The sequence below is a fragment of the Dendrobates tinctorius genome, unplaced genomic scaffold (genome assembly GCF_039654945.1).
Source record: "Dendrobates tinctorius isolate UK_male_01 unplaced genomic scaffold, ASM3965494v1 ptg000209l, whole genome shotgun sequence".
NCBI lineage: Eukaryota > Metazoa > Chordata > Amphibia > Anura > Dendrobatidae > Dendrobates > Dendrobates tinctorius.
The window spans coordinates 6,170,902-6,189,588 of NW_027361876.1; the positions used below are offsets into that span (position 1 = coordinate 6,170,902).

The following is an 18,687-nucleotide window of genomic DNA, read 5'->3' on the forward strand; positions in this document are numbered from 1 at the left end:
ATGGGCACTGTAAGTCACAATACACAGTGGGCACTCTCTGTGGTATAGTGATATGGGCACTGTATGTCACACTACACAGTGGGCAATCTCTGTGGTATAGTGATATGGGCACTGTATGTCACACTACACAGTGGGCACTCTCTGTGGTATAGTGATATGGGCACTGTATGTCACACTACACAGTGGGCACTCTCTGTGGTATAGTGATATGGGCACTGTATGTCACACTACACAGTGGGCAATCTCTGTGGTATAGTGATATGGGCACTGTATGTCACACTACACAGTGGGCAATCTCTGTGGTATAGTGATATGGGCACTGTATGTCACACTACACAGTGGGCACTCTCTGTGGTATAGTGATATGGGCACTGTATGTCACACTACACAGTGGGCACTCTCTGTGGTATAGTGATATGGGCACTGTATGTCACACTACACAGTGGGCACTGTCTGCGGCATAGTGTTACAGATAGGCAGTACATTGGGAAGGCACTGTATGGCAGGCCCTGCTTCTGGGGCACTGTATGGGCGTGGTGAGGTCACTGATACCCATGAGCGGTGTCCGTAGGTTGCTATGACATTGCTCCTGTCCCCCCTTTCCCTTGGTGTAGGTGGTCTCCTCCCCGTCACACCCGTGATGTACACATAGCTACAGCTGCTCTGATCGCTGATAGGGGACGTGACACTGACAGCACCACTGCCGGACACTCCGCCTCCACCCGAACTGCTTCCGGTGCTCCCGCCTCCTCCTCACATCATGGCGGCCTCCATGCTGACCCGGTGCAGCGCGGCTATCGCTAGCTGCCGGACTCTGCGCTGCTCGGTTCTAGGTGGGATTCCTGACCGAAGCTGCAAATGGCTAATAGGGGGTAAGACGTGGCCGGAACTTAGGTCCTGTGCCTGTGACCAGCGCGTGTGGACTTGTGTGTACGGCGGCTCCAGTATATACGCTGTATACTGTACCCTGCCTCTAATGTCATACTGGGTGTATACAGTACCCTGTGTACCCACTAGAGGCATGAGAGGCAGGGTGCACAGTGTATACAGAATATACGGTATGACATAAGTAGAGTACACAGTGTATACAGTATGACATGAGAGGCAGGGTGCACAGTGCATACAGTATGACATGAGAGGCAGGGTGCACAGTGTATACAGTATGACATGAGAGGCAGGGTGCACAGTGTATACAGTATGACATGAGAGGCAGGGTGCACAGTGTATACAGTATGACATGAGAGGCAGGGTACACAGTGTATACAGTATGCCATGAGAGGCAGGGTGCACAGTGTATACAGTATGACATGAGAGGCAGGGTACACAGTGTATACAGTATGACATGAGAGGCAGGGTGCACAGTGTATACAGTATGACATGAGAGGCAGGGTACACAGTGTATACAGTATGACATGAGAGGCAGGGTACACAGTGTATACAGTATGCCATGAGAGGCAGGGTGCACAGTGCAGACAGTATGACATGAGAGGCAGGGTGCACAGTGTATACAGTATGACATGAGAGGCAGGGTGCACAGTGCAGACAGTATGACATGAGAGGCAGGGTGCACAGTGTATACTGTATGCCATGAGAGGCAGGGTGCACAGTGTATACAGTATGACATGAGAGGCAGGGTGCACAATGTATACAGTATGACATGAGAGGCAGGGTGCACAGTGTATACAGTATGACATGAGAGGCAGGGTACACAGTGTATACAGTATGCCATGAGAGGCAGGGTGCACAGTGCAGACAGTATGACATGAGAGGCAGGGTGCACAGTGTATACAGTATGACATGAGAGGCAGGGTGCACAGTGTATACAGTATGACATGAGAGGCAGGGTGCACAGTGCATACAGTATGACATGAGAGGCAGGGTGCACAGTGTATACTGTATGCCATGAGAGGCAGGGTGCACAGTGTATACAGTATGCCATGAGAGGCAGGGTGCACAGTGTATACAGTATGCCATGAGAGGCAGGGTGCACAGTGCAGACAGTATGACATGAGAGGCAGGGTACACAGTGCATACAGTATGACATGAGAGGCAGGGTGCACAGTGTATACAGTATGACATGAGAGGCAGGGTGCACAGTGTATACAGTATGACATGAGATGCAGGGTGCACAGTGTATACAGTATGACATGAGAGGCAGGGTGCACAATGTATACAGTATGACATGAGAGGCAGGGTGCACAATGTATACAGTATGACATGAGAGGCAGGGTGCACAGTGTATACAGTATGACATGAGAGGCAGGGTGCACAGTGTATACAGAATATACGGTATGACATAAGTAGAGTACACAGTGTATACAGTATGACATGAGAGGCAGGGTGCACAGTGCAGACAGTATGACATGAGAGGCAGGGTGCACAGTGTATACAGTATGACATGAGAGGCAGGGTGCACAGTGTATACAGTATGACATGAGAGGCAGGGTGCACAGTGTATACAGTATGACATGAGAGGCAGGGTGCACAGTGTATACAGTATGACATGAGAGGCAGGGTGCACAGTGCAGACAGTATGACATGAGAGGCAGGGTGAACAGTGCAGACAGTATGACATGAGAGGCAGGGTGCACAGTGTATACAGTATATACGGTATATGACATGAGAGGCAGGGTGCACAGTGCATACAGTATGACATGAGAGGCAGGGTGCACAGTGTATACAGTATGACATGAGAGGCAGGGTGCACAGTGTATACAGTATGACATGAGAGGCAGGGTGCACAGTGTATACAGTATGACATGAGAGGCAGGGTGCACAGTGTATACAGTATGACATGAGAGGCAGGGTGCACAGTGTATACAGTATGACATGAGAGGCAGGGTGCACAGTGTATACAGTATGACATGAGAGGCAGGGTGCACAGTGTATACAGTATGACATGAGAGGCAGGGTGCACAGTGCATACAGTATGACATGAGAGGCAGGGTGCACAGTGTATACAGTATGACATGAGAGGCAGGGTGCACAGTGTATACAGTATGACATGAGAGGCAGGGTGCACAGTGTATACAGTATGACATGAGAGGCAGGGTGCACAGTGTATACAGTATGACATGAGAGGCAGGGTACACAGTGTATACTGTATGACATGAGAGGCAGGGTGCACAGTGTATACTGTATGACATGAGAGGCAGGGTGCACAGTGTATACTGTATGACATGAGAGGCAGGGTGCACAGTGTATACAGTATGACATGAGAGGCAGGGTGCACAGTGTATACAGTATATACGGTATATGACATGAGAGGCAGGGTGCACAGTGCATACAGTATGACATGAGACGCAGGGTGCACAGTGTATACAGTATATACGGTATGACATAAGTAGAGTACACAGTGTATACAGTATGACATGAGAGGCAGGGTGCACAGTGTATACAGTATGACATGAGAGGCAGGGTGCACAGTGTATACAGTATGACATGAGAGGCAGGGTGCACAGTGTATACAGTATGACATGAGAGGCAGGGTGCACAGTGTATACAGTATGACATGAGAGGCAGGGTGCACAGTGTATACAGTATATACGGTATATGACATGAGAGGCAGGGTGCACAGTGCATACAGTATGACATGAGACGCAGGGTGCACAGTGTATACAGTATATACGGTATGACATAAGTAGAGTACACAGTGTATACAGTATGACATGAGAGGCAGGGTGCACAGTGTATACAGTATGACATGAGAGGCAGGGTGCACAGTGTATACAGTATGACATGAGAGGCAGGGTGCACAGTGTATACAGTATGACATGAGAGGCAGGGTGCACAGTGTATACAGTATGACATGAGAGGCAGGGTGCACAGTGTATACAGTATGACATGAGAGGCAGGGTGCACAGTGCATACAGTATGACATGAGAGGCAGGGTGCACAGTGCATACAGTATGACATGAGAGGCAGGGTGCACAGTGTATACAGTATATACGGTATATGACATGAGAGGCAGGGTGCACAGTGCATACAGTATGACATGAGACGCAGGGTGCACAGTGTATACAGTATATACGGTATGACATAAGTAGAGTACACAGTGTATACAGTATGACATGAGAGGCAGGGTGCACAGTGTATACAGTATGACATGAGAGGCAGGGTGCACAGTGCATACAGTATGACATGAGAGGCAGGGTGCACAGTGCATACAGTATGACATGAGAGGCAGGGTGCACAGTGTATACAGTATGACATGAGAGGCAGGGTGCACAGTGTATACAGTATATACGGTATATGACATGAGAGGCAGGGTGCACAGTGCATACAGTATGACATGAGATGCAGGGTGCACAGTGTATACAGAATATACGGTATGACATAAGTAGAGTACACAGTGTATACAGTATGACATGAGAGGCAGGGTGCACAGTGTATACAGTATGACATGAGAGGCAGGGTGCACAGTGTATACAGTATGCCATGAGAGGCAGGGTGCACAGTGCATACAGTATGACATGAGAGGCAGGGTGCACAATGTATACAGTATGACATGAGAGGCAGGGTACACAGTGCATACAGTATGACATGAGAGGCAGGGTACACAGTGTATACAGTATGCCATGAGAGGCAGGGTGCACAGTGTATACAGTATGACATGAGAGGCAGGGTGCACAGTGTATACAGTATGACATGAGAGGCAGGGTGCACAGTGTATACAGTATGACATGAGAGGCAGGGTGCACAGTGTATACAGTATGACATGAGAGGCAGGGTGCACAGTGCATACAGTATGACATGAGAGGCAGGGTGCACAGTGTATACAGTATGACATGAGAGGCAGGGTGCACAGTGTATACAGTATGACATGAGAGGCAGGGTGCACAGTGTATACAGTATGACATGAGAGGCAGGGTGCACAGTGCATACAGTATGACATGAGAGGCAGGGTGCACAGTGCATACAGTATGACATGAGAGGCAGGGTGCACAGTGTATACAGTATGACATGAGAGGCAGGGTGCACAGTGTATACAGTATGACATGAGAGGCAGGGTGCACAGTGTATACAGTATGACATGAGAGGCAGGGTGCACAGTGCATACAGTATGACATGAGAGGCAGGGTGCACAGTGTATACAGTATGACATGAGAGGCAGGGTGCACAGTGTATACAGTATGACATGAGAGGCAGGGTGCACAGTGTATACAGTATGACATGAGAGGCAGGGTGCACAGTGCATACAGTATGACATGAGAGGCAGGGTGCACAGTGCATACAGTATGACATGAGAGGCAGGGTGCACAGTGTATACAGTATGACATGAGAGGCAGGGTGCACAGTGTATACAGTATGACATGAGAGGCAGGGTGCACAGTGTATACAGTATGACATGAGAGGCAGGGTACACAGTGTATACAGTATGACATGAGAGGCAGGGTGCACAGTGTATACTGTATGCCATGAGAGGCAGGGTGCACAGTGTATACAGTATGCCATGAGAGGCAGGGTGCACAGTGCATACAGTATGACATGAGAGGCAGGGTGCACAGTGCATACAGTATGACATGAGAGGCAGGGTACACAGTGTATACAGTATGACATGAGAGGCAGGGTGCACAGTGTATACTGTATGCCATGAGAGGCAGGGTGCACAGTGTATACAGTATGCCATGAGAGGCAGGGTGCACAGTGCATACAGTATGACATGAGAGGCAGGGTGCACAGTGCATACAGTATGACATGAGAGGCAGGGTGCACAGTGTATACAGTATGACATGAGAGGCAGGGTGCACAGTGCATACAGTATGACATGAGAGGCAGGGTGCACAGTGCATACAGTATGACATGAGAGGCAGGGTGCACAGTGTATACAGTATGACATGAGAGGCAGGGTGCACAGTGTATACAGTATGACATGAGAGGCAGGGTGCACAGTGTATACAGTATGACATGAGAGGCAGGGTGCACAGTGTATACAGTATGACATGAGAGGCAGGGTGCACAGTGTATGCAGCCTGTCCTGCGTATTATATTAGAGGCAGCGTACACAGTAAGCCATGAGAGGCAGGGTACACAGTATATACAGTATGCCACTAATGTCATACTATATAAACTGTGTACCCTGCCTCTAATATAATACGCAGGACAGGCTGTATATACTGTGTACCCTGCTTATGTCATACCGTATACATTGTGCACCCTGCCTCTCATGTCATACTGTATACACTGTGCACCCTGCCTCTCATGTCATACTGTATACAATGTGCACCCTGCCTCTCATGGCTTACTGTGTACCCTGCTTAATAATAATAATAATTTTTATTTATATAGCGCCAACATATTCCGCAGCACTTTACAATTAAGCGGGGACATGTACAGACAATAAATTCAATACAAGTTAAGACAATTCAAACAGTGACATTAGGAGTGAGGTCCCTGCTCGCAAGCTTACAATCTACAAGGAAATGGGGGGACACAGTAGGTGAGAAATGCTTGTTAATTCAGGTCTGGCAATTATAATAGGGATTTTCATATAAAGCTGCATGATCCGGTCATCAGCCCGTGTGTTTAAGTGCAATAGACAAGTATCAAGTGCAGTTATCATGTGCATGAAGGGTGTGGAGACAGATGAATAGTAGGGTGCAGATTCAGAATAATATTTGGAAGGAGGGAACAGGGCAAAGTTAGCTTGCTGGGTAGTTGATGTGGTAGGCTTGTTTGAAGAGATGGGTTTTCAAAGCGCGCTTGAATAGGTCAGGGCTAGGTATCAGTCTGATCGCCTGGGGAAGTGCATTCCAGAGAGCTGGAGCAGCACGAGAGAAGTCTTGGAGGCGGAGGTGCGAGGTTCGGATTACGGATTACTGCTTATGTCATACCGTATACACTGCATACACTGTGTACCCTGCCTCTCATGGCTTACTGTGTACTCTGCCTCTAATATAATACGCAGGACAGGCTGTATATACGGTGTACCCTGCATCTAATATAATGCGTAGGACAGGCTTTATATACTGTGTACCTTGCAGCTAATATAATATGTAGGACAGGCTGTATACACTCTGTACCATGCCTCTAGCATAATGAGTTGGACAGGCTGTGTACACTGTGTACCCTGCCTCTAACATAATGCGTAGGAGAGGCTGTGTACACTGTGTACCCTGCCTCTAACATAATGCATACAGGCTTTGTATACTGTGTACCATGCCTCTAATATAATATGTAGGACAGGGTGTTACACCGTGAACCCTGCCTCTGTCATACTGTGTACCCTGCCTCTAATATAATGCGTATGACAGGCTTTGTATACTGTGTACCATGCCTCTAATATAATATGTAGGACAGGCTGTATACACCGTGAACCCTGCCTCTGTCATACTGTGTACCCTGCCTCTAATATAATCCGTAGGACAGGCTGTGTACACTGTGTACTCTGCCTCTAATATAATACGTTGTACAGGCTGTATACACTGTGTACCCTGCCTCTAATATAATACCTAATATTGATCCGAAAAAAATGAAGAGATCCAGCAGATAAAATTAAAATATCATATTTTATTGATATACATTAAAAAGATTTTAAAATAACATAAATGCCCAGTAGGAGGCACTCCACCGCCAGTAAACAATAGTCACGAAAGCAATGCAATAGTCCATACAAAGATAAATCGTAAGGTGCAGTACTTGGATATATACCATTTATAAGAAAAGGAGTATGCAATTTTCCAAAAAAAATAAACTGTATCTCCAAAAAAGGTGTAGAAGTTAAAAACGATCCAACAATTATGTACACAACCATAATATGACCTCAGTGTCTAGCTACCTGTGTTTGTCAGAATCTAAGACCTTACTACACTATCACCAAAGTAAATAGACAAAATAAATCCGGGGTAAACTGTACCTGTAATGTGAGGACACTAGTGACTGTGGGTGGCGCGACCTCCTCCACCCCAATGCACGTTTCGCATTATCTTCTTCCGGAAGACGCCCCTGGAAGTAGCTAATGGATGATTACTATACATTCACATAAATTTATACACAAGTGTTATTAGTGTCCCTTTAATTACTTTTACAATGACAGATTGTATCTACAATCAGGAAGGACACAGTAAAAACTTTTATCTGCTGTGATTTCTGTAACTGCTCTGTATGTAAATAATGATCATACGAGGACACCATTATAGGATACAACATTGCTTTATTTTGCCTAGTGGTAATATTTTTTTTCCTGCTATCATTCTAGGAAATAAATACACGCTGTGCATCTATAATGTCTGATTTAAAGGTAATTTGACTTAATGGATTTCTCTTTTACAGACCAGTGCTGCCTACATCACGATTCTTCCTACTCTCCCCTCCCTGATGATTATAATTGGTATGTAACCTGAAATCACACTGTCTATTGATATTGTGATCTACCTAAATATGCTCTGGTCAAAAATTGAAAAATCTTGTAAACTAACTATGCTTGGTAAATGTTAACCCATGTAGTTTTGAGAGCCCTGTATGATCCTGCCAAAGACTCCCACTTGCCAGAGAGACTCGGAGCGGAGAATGTGCCTGCATATGCTGGAATAATGTTTGGTTGGCATGTCATGGCATACGTGTAACACATGTTCATAGACCCCTATGCACCCAACATATATACCAAGTGTCCCTCTGGCATATGCTGGGCCTTTATGCCTTACCATACGTTTGTTTTCACATTATAGACACAAAATGAAGTGTGCTGTAACTTGGGAGTCAACGGATGGCAATTTCCATTGTTTCACTGCCCATTCAGTGGCATACGTTGAAGGAAACATTGAGAAATACTCTTAATGTCTACCTTCCATATAAATATTAGCAAATACCTCCAGTTAGAATTGTATAGTTTTTCTGATTCGCTAAGTCTTTCCTCATGTGCAGGCATTGCCGGACTTTAGGTATCCATGGTTACGACCACTAGCTAACTAACTCACTATATCATCGGTCGTAACCATGTATACCTAAGGTCCTGCAATGCCTGCACATTAGGAAAAAGACATATAAAATCAGAAAAACTATACTACATGACTAATTGGAGGTATTTGCTAATGATGTTATTATTACATCTACTACATACAGTTGTGGCCAAAAGTATTGACACCCCTGCAATTCTGTCAGATAGTACTCAGTTTCTTCCTTAAAATGATTGAAAATACAAATTCTTTGGTATTATTATCTTCATTTAATTTGTCTTAAATGAAAAAACACAAAAGAGAATGAAGTTAAAAGCAAAACATTGATCATTTCACACAAAACTCCAAAAATGGGCCAGACAAAATTTTGGCACCCTCAGCCTAATACTTGGTTGCACAACCTTTAGCCAAAATAACTGCGACCAACCACTTCCGGTAACAATCAATGAGTTTCTTACAATGCTCTGCTGGAGTTTTAGACCATTCTTCTTTGGCAAACTGCTTCAGGTCCCTGATATTTGAAGGGTGCCTTCTCCAAACTGCCATTTTTAGATCTCTCCACAGGTGTTCTATGGGATTCAGGTCTGGACTCATTGCTGGCCACCTTAGAAGTCTCCAGTGCTTTCTCTCAAACCATTTTCTAGTGCTTTTTGAAGTGTGTTTTAGGTCATTGTCCTGCTGGAAGACCCATGACCTCTGAGAGAGACCCAGCTTTCTCACACTGGGCCCTACATTATGCTGCAAAATTTGTTGGTAGTCTTTAGACTTCATAATGCCATGCACACGGTCAAGCAGTCCAGTGCCAGAGGCAGCAAAGCAACCCCAAAACATCAGGAAACCTCCACCATGTTTGACTGTAGGGACCGTGTTCTTTTCTTTGAATGCCTCTTTTTTTCTCCTGTAAACTCTATGTTGATGCCTTTGCCCAAAAAGCTCTACTTTTGTCTCATCTGACCAGGGAACCTTCTTCCAAAACATTTTAGGCTTTTTCAGGTAAGTTTTGGCAAACTCCATCCTGGCTTTTTTATGTCTCGGGGTAAGAAGTGGGGTCTTCCTGGGTCTCCTATCATACAGTCCCTTTTCATTCAGACGCCGACGGATAGTACGGGTTGACACTGTTGTACCCTTGGACTGCAGGGCAGCTTGAACTTGTTTGGATGTTAGTCGAGGTTCTTTATCCAACATCCGCACAATCTTGCGTTGAAATCTCTTGTCAATTTTTCTTTTCTGTCCACATCTAGGGAGGTTAGCCACAGTGCCATGGGCTTTAAACTTCTTGATGACACTGCGCACGGTAGACACAGGAACATTCTGGTCTTTGGAGATGGACTTGTAGCCTTGAGATTGCTCATGCTTCCTCACAATTTGGTTTCTCAAGTGCTCAGACAGTTCTTTGGTCTTTCTTTTCTCCATGCTCAATGTGGTACACACAAGGACACAGGACAGAGGTTGAGTCAACTTTAATCAATGTCAACTGGCTGCAAGTGTGATTTAGTTATTGCCAACACCTGTTAGGTGCCACAGGTAAGTTAAAGGTGCTGTTAATTACACAAATTAGAGAAGCATCACATGATTTTTCGAACAGTGCCAATACTTTTGTCCACTCTCTTTTTTTATGTTTGGTGTGGAATTATATCCAATTTGGCTTTAGGACAATTCTTTTTGTGTTTTTTCATTTAAGACAAATTAAATGAAGATAATAATACCAAGGAATTTGTGTTTGCAATAATTTTCAGGAAGAAACTGAGTATTATCTGACAGAATTGCAGGGGTGTCAATCCTTTTGGCCGCAACTGTATTGGGATAGGATCTTGGTGATGGGAATACTACTTTTAAGTCCAAGTGGGTTTTATCAGATAGTTTTCACTGGTGGGATGTACTTCTTCCCTCTATATGATGCTGACCAATCATAAGCAGGCAGCAATACTCAATATAAAGAATAACACGCCCCGACTATCGTTTAGAGCAGTGTTTCTCAACTCCAGTACTGAAGAAAAACCAACAGGTCATGCTTTCAGGATTTCCTTAGTATTGCATAGGTGATGGAATTATCACCTGTGTAATACTAAGGATATCCTGGAAACTTGGCCTGTTGGTGGGTCTTGACTGGAGTTGAGGAGCAATGGTCCACACCACATCGGGAGACATACTATTGTGACATCAGGCCTCCTGATGAGCCTAATAAGGCGAAACGCGTTGAGGCGTTAATTACTGCATGGGAGGTGGCGGGTGAAGCAGATGAGTATCAATATGTTATCTATCTGGTATACTCATTTGGTAACTTTTCACTGACGTATTGGTTTGAACATCTGCATAATATTTCTAAGTGTCAATCTATATGCTGTTGGAACGGCTTTATCTGATTTTCAGGATTAATTACTTTGTTTGGGTCAGTGTGATATATATGATATTTGTGAAAGGATCCAGCCTTTAAGATTGACCCTTGTTTGCCATTGATTCTTACATGGTATCTTGCAGTCTCAGCAATTTACATTATTGTTTTACACTAATAACACATTCTGATGTTCGGCATGTTTCGAAACCTTTCTAATTTGATGTTGGTGTGGTGTATCTGATGTGCACCAGCATCAAGAGTCTTCTTTTTTGAAGGGTTTATTATTACTGAAACTTGATCACCTAATGTGCCACCGTACTGCCTTATGTGTTCTATTGTTTTTAATTTTTGGGGGTCTAGGGTCCTCTTTAGCATAGGATCATTGTATGTTTGTTGTTAGGGGTCCCTCTAGAGATCGGGCAGAGGGATTCCCTAGTGGCTACACGGTGCATCAGGGTCCCTAGGGTTAGCCATCGTTGAGCAGGGGCGCCACAACGTTGCCCCCTAGGGTGCCAACCTCTGCAGCAAGGCAGGTGTAAGCTTAGGCGATACACCAGGGACTTCTAGTTTATCCTATTTTAATTGGTTTTTGAACACTTTTTGCTTTTTGATTTTGTCACTTGTTGGTGTGAACCAATTTTTTTGTTTTTTTATCAATAAAGTATTTGTTTAATAGGGTTATATTTTGAGGCCCTAATTATATCTCTACTTGGAGTTAATTTTAGAGCAATAGTCCCCAACCTGAGGCTTGGGAATCACATGTGCCTTTTGGGCCCATGATATGTGGCTCGAGGCTGCCTGCCAGCTTTATGCATAGGCACATAGTCTAGCAAACAGCTATGAAGAGCAGGTCTCCAGATGGTGACTCTTGTGAGTAGACCCTTACAAATCTGGATGTGCATATACTGGCCTAAGGTTTATGGGAAGATGGAGACAGGATGATACTACCAATCAGAGGAGATGCTTGAAGCTGGATGTGTTAATGTGATGGCAGTTATTGATACGAGAATACTGAATGCGGGCTCTAGTTGTCTTTAATGTGAGGAGGTGGGAACAGGATGTGGCTCCAGACCCCCTCTCAAAGCTGGATGATGCTCACGAACCTTTGTGAGCTGAATTTGGCTTTCAAGGTCAGAAAGGTTGGAGACCACTGTCTTACAACATGTTTCTTAGGTTACGTTCACATGTTCAGTATTTGGTGAGTTTTTTTCACTCCATATTTGTAAGCTAAAATCAGGAGTGGAGCAATCAGAGGAAAAGTATAAGGCTGGGTTCATACTGCGTTTAGACAGTCCGTTAGACGGACTGCGTTACACCGCGGCATAACGCGGTGTAATGCAGTCCGTTAACGCTGCCATTGCCGTCCATTGTCGGGCGCATCGCAATCACAAAAAAATAAAAAAAATCTGATTCTCCATTTAATTTCACTCTCTTCTGATGTGATCGCACATCAGAGGAGAGAGAAATAGGGTCCCCCAATTCTCACCCCCTGGTACCTTATGTACCAGATTAGGTTGACCCCCGGCGCCCCTCCTTCCTCCGGCAGAAAGAAAATGGCTGGCGCATGTGAAGTGTGCATGCCAAGATCTGCCTGTGCATGCCTGCACCCGGCAACCGATGAGAATTTTCTCATTGGCTGCTGGGTTTTCATTACTATAATAGACCCTATAATAGTGATCAAAACCCCCAATATTTAGTACATACGGCAGCACTTGGACTGTGCCTTTCTCTTCTCTCCTTTTAGTTGTTCTGGGAGAGAAGAGAGACTACAGTTGAAGCGATGCTTTGTCAGAATTATAAAAAATTAATTTCTGCGTCCGCAAGCTTCATAAAAAATCCAATTACCCACCCCTGTGCTCCGTAATCCCCGCATCCCCATTGTCAGGGGATTTAAAAAATTTTTTTTTTTTTTTTTTTTTTTTTTTTAACTTTTTGCGGTTAGTTACATGTATTAGGGTTAGCAGGAAAAAAATACTAGAGTTAGATTAGGATTAGTTTTTCGTTAGGCGGGGAAATAAATAGTCCGCAGAACTTTCAGCACAGAGCAAGCGTACAGCCTGCTTTGCGTCGGCAGTGAAACAGAATCTGCCTCTGAAGTAGAGCGGTTTTCAGGCAGTGATGATGACTCTTCCTCCACGGGAGCCCCCAGCCCGATGGTAGCGGAGTCGGTCGTCACTGCTGAAGCTTCGGAGGCAGGACTAAGTATCACAGTCCCCCCAGCGCTGTAGTGCATTGACACTTTTTCCCCTCAAATTCCCCCTTTTTCTGCAGCCCCTGGAATAAGAGTTGATGTCACCAATTTTACTCCCATTGATTTTTTCCAAATTTTCATTAGCCCAGAAGTCCTACAATTAATCGTCCACCAAACAAACCTGTATGCCCGACAATACATCTCCCGAAAACCCACTGTCTTTCATTCCTGTTCCTGGATCCCCACAAATGTCCCAGAAGTAAAATAATTATTAGGCCTTACCCTAAATGAGTTTAGTAAAAAAAAGAAAAAAAAACTACTCTGCTCCTACTGGGCAACAAAACCTGTCCACAGCACCCCTGTATTTCAGCCGTCATGTCCCGAGTCCGTTATGAAGTCCTGATGAGATTCCTCCACTTCAGTGACAATTCCCAAATTCCTCCAAGAACTGACACCAATTATGATCGCCTAAATAAATTGAGACCCCTAATTTCCCTCCTACAAAATTTATTTTTACATTCCTGTACCCCAGAGAAAAATGTGGCAGTTGATGAGTCCTTGATGAGTTACAAGGGCCGTCTGTAATTCCGCCAATTTATCCTCTCCAAGTGAGGCAAATACGGCATAAAATTATACAAAACTTGCGAGAGTTTGTCAGGGTACACTTCCACCTTCCTAATTTAAGAAGGTAGGGACCACCAAATTAACCCCCCAAACTGCCCCCAGACAATTGGCATCCCAGGCAAAATTGTCTGGGAGCTAATGACTCCCTTTCTCCATCAAGTGCACCACGTGCATATGGACAGCTATTACACAAGCATCCCCCTATATAAATCCCTCCACGCTGCAAATACAGAGGCCTGTGGGACAGTCAGGAAAAACCGAGTGGGGTTTCCGTCACAGTTGGTGTCCAGACATTTGGAGAAGGGGGCGTCATCCTCACTCGCAAGTGACCATCTTCTTTTAGTGAAGTGGAATGACAAGAAGGATGTCTACATGCTGACCACACTGCGGACACCACTGTGATGGTCAGAGACAGGGGCGCCACCAGGGACATGGAAAATCGGTCTGCATCACAGACTATAATACATACAGTGCCTCCAAGTAGTATTCAACCCCCTGCAGATTTAGCAGGTTTACACATTTGGAATTAACTTGGCATTGTGACATTTGGACTGTAGATCAGCCTGGAAGTGTGAAATGCACTGCAGCAAAAAAGAATGTTATTTCTTTTATTATTTTTTTTTTAAATTGTGACAAGTTTATTCAGAGGGTCATTTATTATTCAACCCCTCAAACCACAAGAATTCTGTTTGGTTCCCCTAAAGTATTAAGAAGTATTTCAGGCACAAAGAACAATGAGCTTCACATGTTTGGATTAATTATCTCTTTTTCCAGCCTTTTCTGACTAATTAAGACCCTCCCCAAACTTGTGAACAGCACTCATACTTGGTCAACATGGGAAAGACAAAGGAGCATTCCAAGGCCATCAGAGACAAGATCGTGGAGGGTCACAAGGCTGGCAAGGGGTACAAAACCCTTTCCAAGGAGTTGGGCCTACCTGTCTCCACTGTTGGGAGTATCATCCGGAAGTGGAAGGCTTATGGAACTACTGTTAGCCTTCCACGGCCTGGACATTCTTTGAAAGTTTCCACCCGTGCCGAGGCCAGGCTTGTCCGAAGAGTCAAGGCTAACCCAAGGACAACAAGGAAGGTGCTCCGGGAAGATCTCATGGCAGTGGGGACATTGGTTTCAGTCAATACCATAAGTAACGCACTCCACCGCAATGGTCTCCGTTCCAGACGAGCCCGTAAGGTACCTTTACTTTCAAAGCGTCATGTCAAGGCTCGTCTACAGTTTGCTCATGATCACTTGGAGGACTCTGAGACAGACTGATTCAAGGTTCTCTGGTCTGATGAGACCAAGATCGAGATCTTTGGTGCCAACCACACACGTGACATTTGGAGACTGGATGGCACTGCATACGACCCCAAGAATACCATCCCTACAGTCAAGCATGGTGGTGGCAGCATCATGCTGTGGGGCTGTTTCACAGCCAAGGGGCCTGGCCATCTTGTCCGCATCCATGGGAAGATGGATAGCACGGCCTACCTGGAGATTTTGGCCAAGAACCTCCGCACCTCCATCATGGATCTTAAGATGGGTCGTCATTTCATCTTCCAACAAGACAACGACCCAAAGCACACAGCCAAGAAAACCAAGGCCTGGTTCCAGAGGGAAAAAATCAAGGTGTTGGAGTGGCCTAGTCAGTCTCCTGACCTTAACCCAATTGAAAACTTGTGGAAGGAGCTCAAGATTAAAGTCCACATGAGACACCCAAAGAACCTAGATAACTTGGAGAAGATCTGCATGGAGGAGTGGGCCAAGATAACTCCAGAGACCTGTGCCGGCCTGATCAGGTCTTATAAAAGACGATTATTAGCTGTAATTGCAAACAAGGGTTATTCCACAAAATATTAAACCTAGGGGTTGAATAATAATTGAACCACACTTTTATGTTGAAAATTTATTAAAATTTAACTGAGCAACATAACTTGTTGGTTTGTAAGATTTATGCATCTGTTAATAAATCCTGCTTTTGTTTGAAGTTTGCAGACTCTAACTTATTTGCATCTTATCAAACCAGCTAAATCTGCAGGGGGTTGAATACTACTTGTAGGCACTGTATATGCGAGGCGTTGACTTGTCAGACCAGGTTCTGCAACAATACCTGGTCAAGCGGAAGACCAGGGCCTGGAACAAAAAGGTGGCAATCTACCTTATTGAAATTGCCACCTACAACAGTTTTGTCCTGTACAAAAAGTCCCACTTACATTCCTTCATTTTCAGGACAAAATTGTTGAGGGACTCATGTTTTAGTCAATTGCACAGGGGGAAGCCTTCGAGTCAGAGGATTCCCGGAGACTTTCAGAGAGCCATTTTCCTCATACTTTCCCTGTCACTCCCACCCAAAGGTGTTCTCAAAAAAGATGCCAGGTTTGTAGGAAGCATGGCAGACGGAGTGATATTGCCCCACATGCCCATCTCAACCAGGCCTTTGTAATTCCCCGTTTTGAGACCTACCACACCACCTACAACTATTCCTTTTTTTTTTTTTTAATTTTTATTTTCTGCTTACTTGCCCCAGTAGAGTAATTTGGAACAAGTAATAGAGAATATTTTCATCAGTAGATCTCATTTTACCCCATTTCACCATTAATTCCATCAATCATCTACCAAACTACTATTCTAATAAAATTCTCACCCACGTCTGTACGCTCCAGAGTGTGGACCCCAGAAATGTTCCTGAAAAGTCAGGTCATCTGAAAATTAATTCTAGGACTTGATTACTCACAAACATTTTGACCATTTATCTAACTTTGTTTTTACGACTGTCTTGCTACACAAAACTTTGGCTTTCATTTATATTAGTTATATTTATGTTGGTGATACGGGCATAAACATTTTATTGGGGGGGTCTCTAATAATGAGGAAGTTCCGTACTTGTACACTATGGGCTTTACTTTATGGTTCTTGCCGAACCTCTGGTACCAGACAATACTTTACAGATTCTGTAGGGGATTGGTTGTTTTGTGCATATAGCGGTTCTGACCTTGGTGGGTGGGAACTTGCTATGTTGCACCACGTCTATTGGCACATTCGTCTCTCGTATAGGGATTGATGGAGCTAAATGACGTCTCTGAAAGTGTCTGCCATTCTACCCCTGCTGGTGTTTTCACCTTTGGAACAAACCCAGCTTTGCCAAATAGTTGGCTGCATTTTCCTCCATATTTTGCCCTTCATTCCAGTACAGTTTATTCTTCCTGCTGCAATATATGCAAATGCGGGACAACTGTTTAGTTAGCGAGACCTAATTTTATAATCAGCCAATGTGTTTTTAGGAGCATGCCTCCCTCTGTGAGTAATTCTGAAAGGATTTTCTTGTTTGCTCAATGTCTCTAGAAGCTTTGAATGGGTCCTGGAACTTCAATTTTACCCTATTATTATAGGCAAAGACGTGTGTCCAGTGCTCACATTGGTGCCATATTGGATATATTTCTTAACACATAAAAACTAGTGCAATAAAATTGGAGGTTTGTTCCTCAGAACGTACAAAAAAAGAATCATAAAAGAGACAGTGAAAAAAATGCAAATTGTAAATTTTCAAACTTGTGTTGCACCAACTGTATAAAAAATGGTGGCATAAAACTACTCACTACCTTCCTAGATAAATAGATTAGAGGGTACAATTTATAAAAACAAGTCAGTTATGGGGGATTTCTGTTGCTTTTGAACTACACAGGCTCTGCAAATATGACAATCTATTTCAAATAAAGCCAAATTTGTCACATAGTGCCCCTTCCTGTCTGAGCCCTGACGTTTGTCCAAACAGAACTTTATGACTACATATGGGATATCCGCGCGCTCATAAGAAAGTGGTTAACAAGATGTGGGGTCCACTTTTTGGTGTTATTTTTGATAAAAGTGAGAAATTCAGGTCTAAAACAAGATTTTTGTGAAAAAATGAACTTTTTCAATATGACGACCTAATGTTATCAAATTCCGTGTCGTACCTGTGGGTTCAAATTGCTCAATATACCCCTGGATAAAATCTTTGAGGGGTGTAGATTCCAAATTGGGGTCAGTTGGGGGGGTTTTGCTGTTTAGGCACATCTCCAAACCCGACATGGCATCCGTGCTCACAATTTTCAGATTAAAAAGTCAAACGGCGCTACTTCCCTTCCGAGCTGTGCTGTGCACCAAAACAGTGGTTTACCCCCTCATATGGGGTATCGGCGTATTCAGGAGAAGTTGCACAACATATTTTGTAGTTCATTTTCTCTTTTTACACTTTAAAGTTAAAGCGTTCCAGAGTTATAACCTCATAAAGTGACAGCGGTCAGAATTGTAAAAATTGGCCTGGCCATTAACGTGCAAATTGGCTCTGTCACTAAGGGGTTAACACTTAATCCCACATTTTGGACTTCCTATTCTGTTATGGCTATGACACCATAAATAGTATGTAATAAGTAACATGCCCAAAGTTCTAACCACAGTAGCCTAGTTGCCAGTTATACAACTGAGTATAGTGCTTCAGTTTTAGCTCATTACCTTGCACTAGTTAGGTTCTAGGTTCAAGTCTGATCTTGAAACATATTTAAACATGATTTTCAGAGTTTGCCTTGTGTCTGTGGGTGACATAAACAAAAAATGTTATTGTTTATACCCACGTGGTCAAAATTGTTGGTACCCCTCGTTTAATGACA

At 44.2% G+C, this 18,687-nt stretch overlaps 1 protein-coding gene across 2 annotated transcripts in view; it reads left to right on the forward strand.

Annotated features, from left to right (window-relative positions):
• The first annotated feature begins 682 nt into the window (after positions 1-682).
• MRPL42 (mitochondrial ribosomal protein L42) overlaps positions 683-18,687 on the forward strand; it is a 37,806-nt gene continuing 19,801 nt past the window's right edge. Inside the window, exons 1-2 of one of the 2 annotated variants that reach the window (XM_073554258.1) lie at positions 683-872; positions 8,272-8,329. In XM_073554258.1, coding sequence (XP_073410359.1) covers positions 761-872; positions 8,272-8,329 — 170 coding nt within the window. In that variant the 5' untranslated portion in view covers positions 683-760. The remainder of the gene's footprint in view (positions 873-8,271; positions 8,330-18,687) is intronic. The other variant, XM_073554259.1, reaches the window with a different exon arrangement.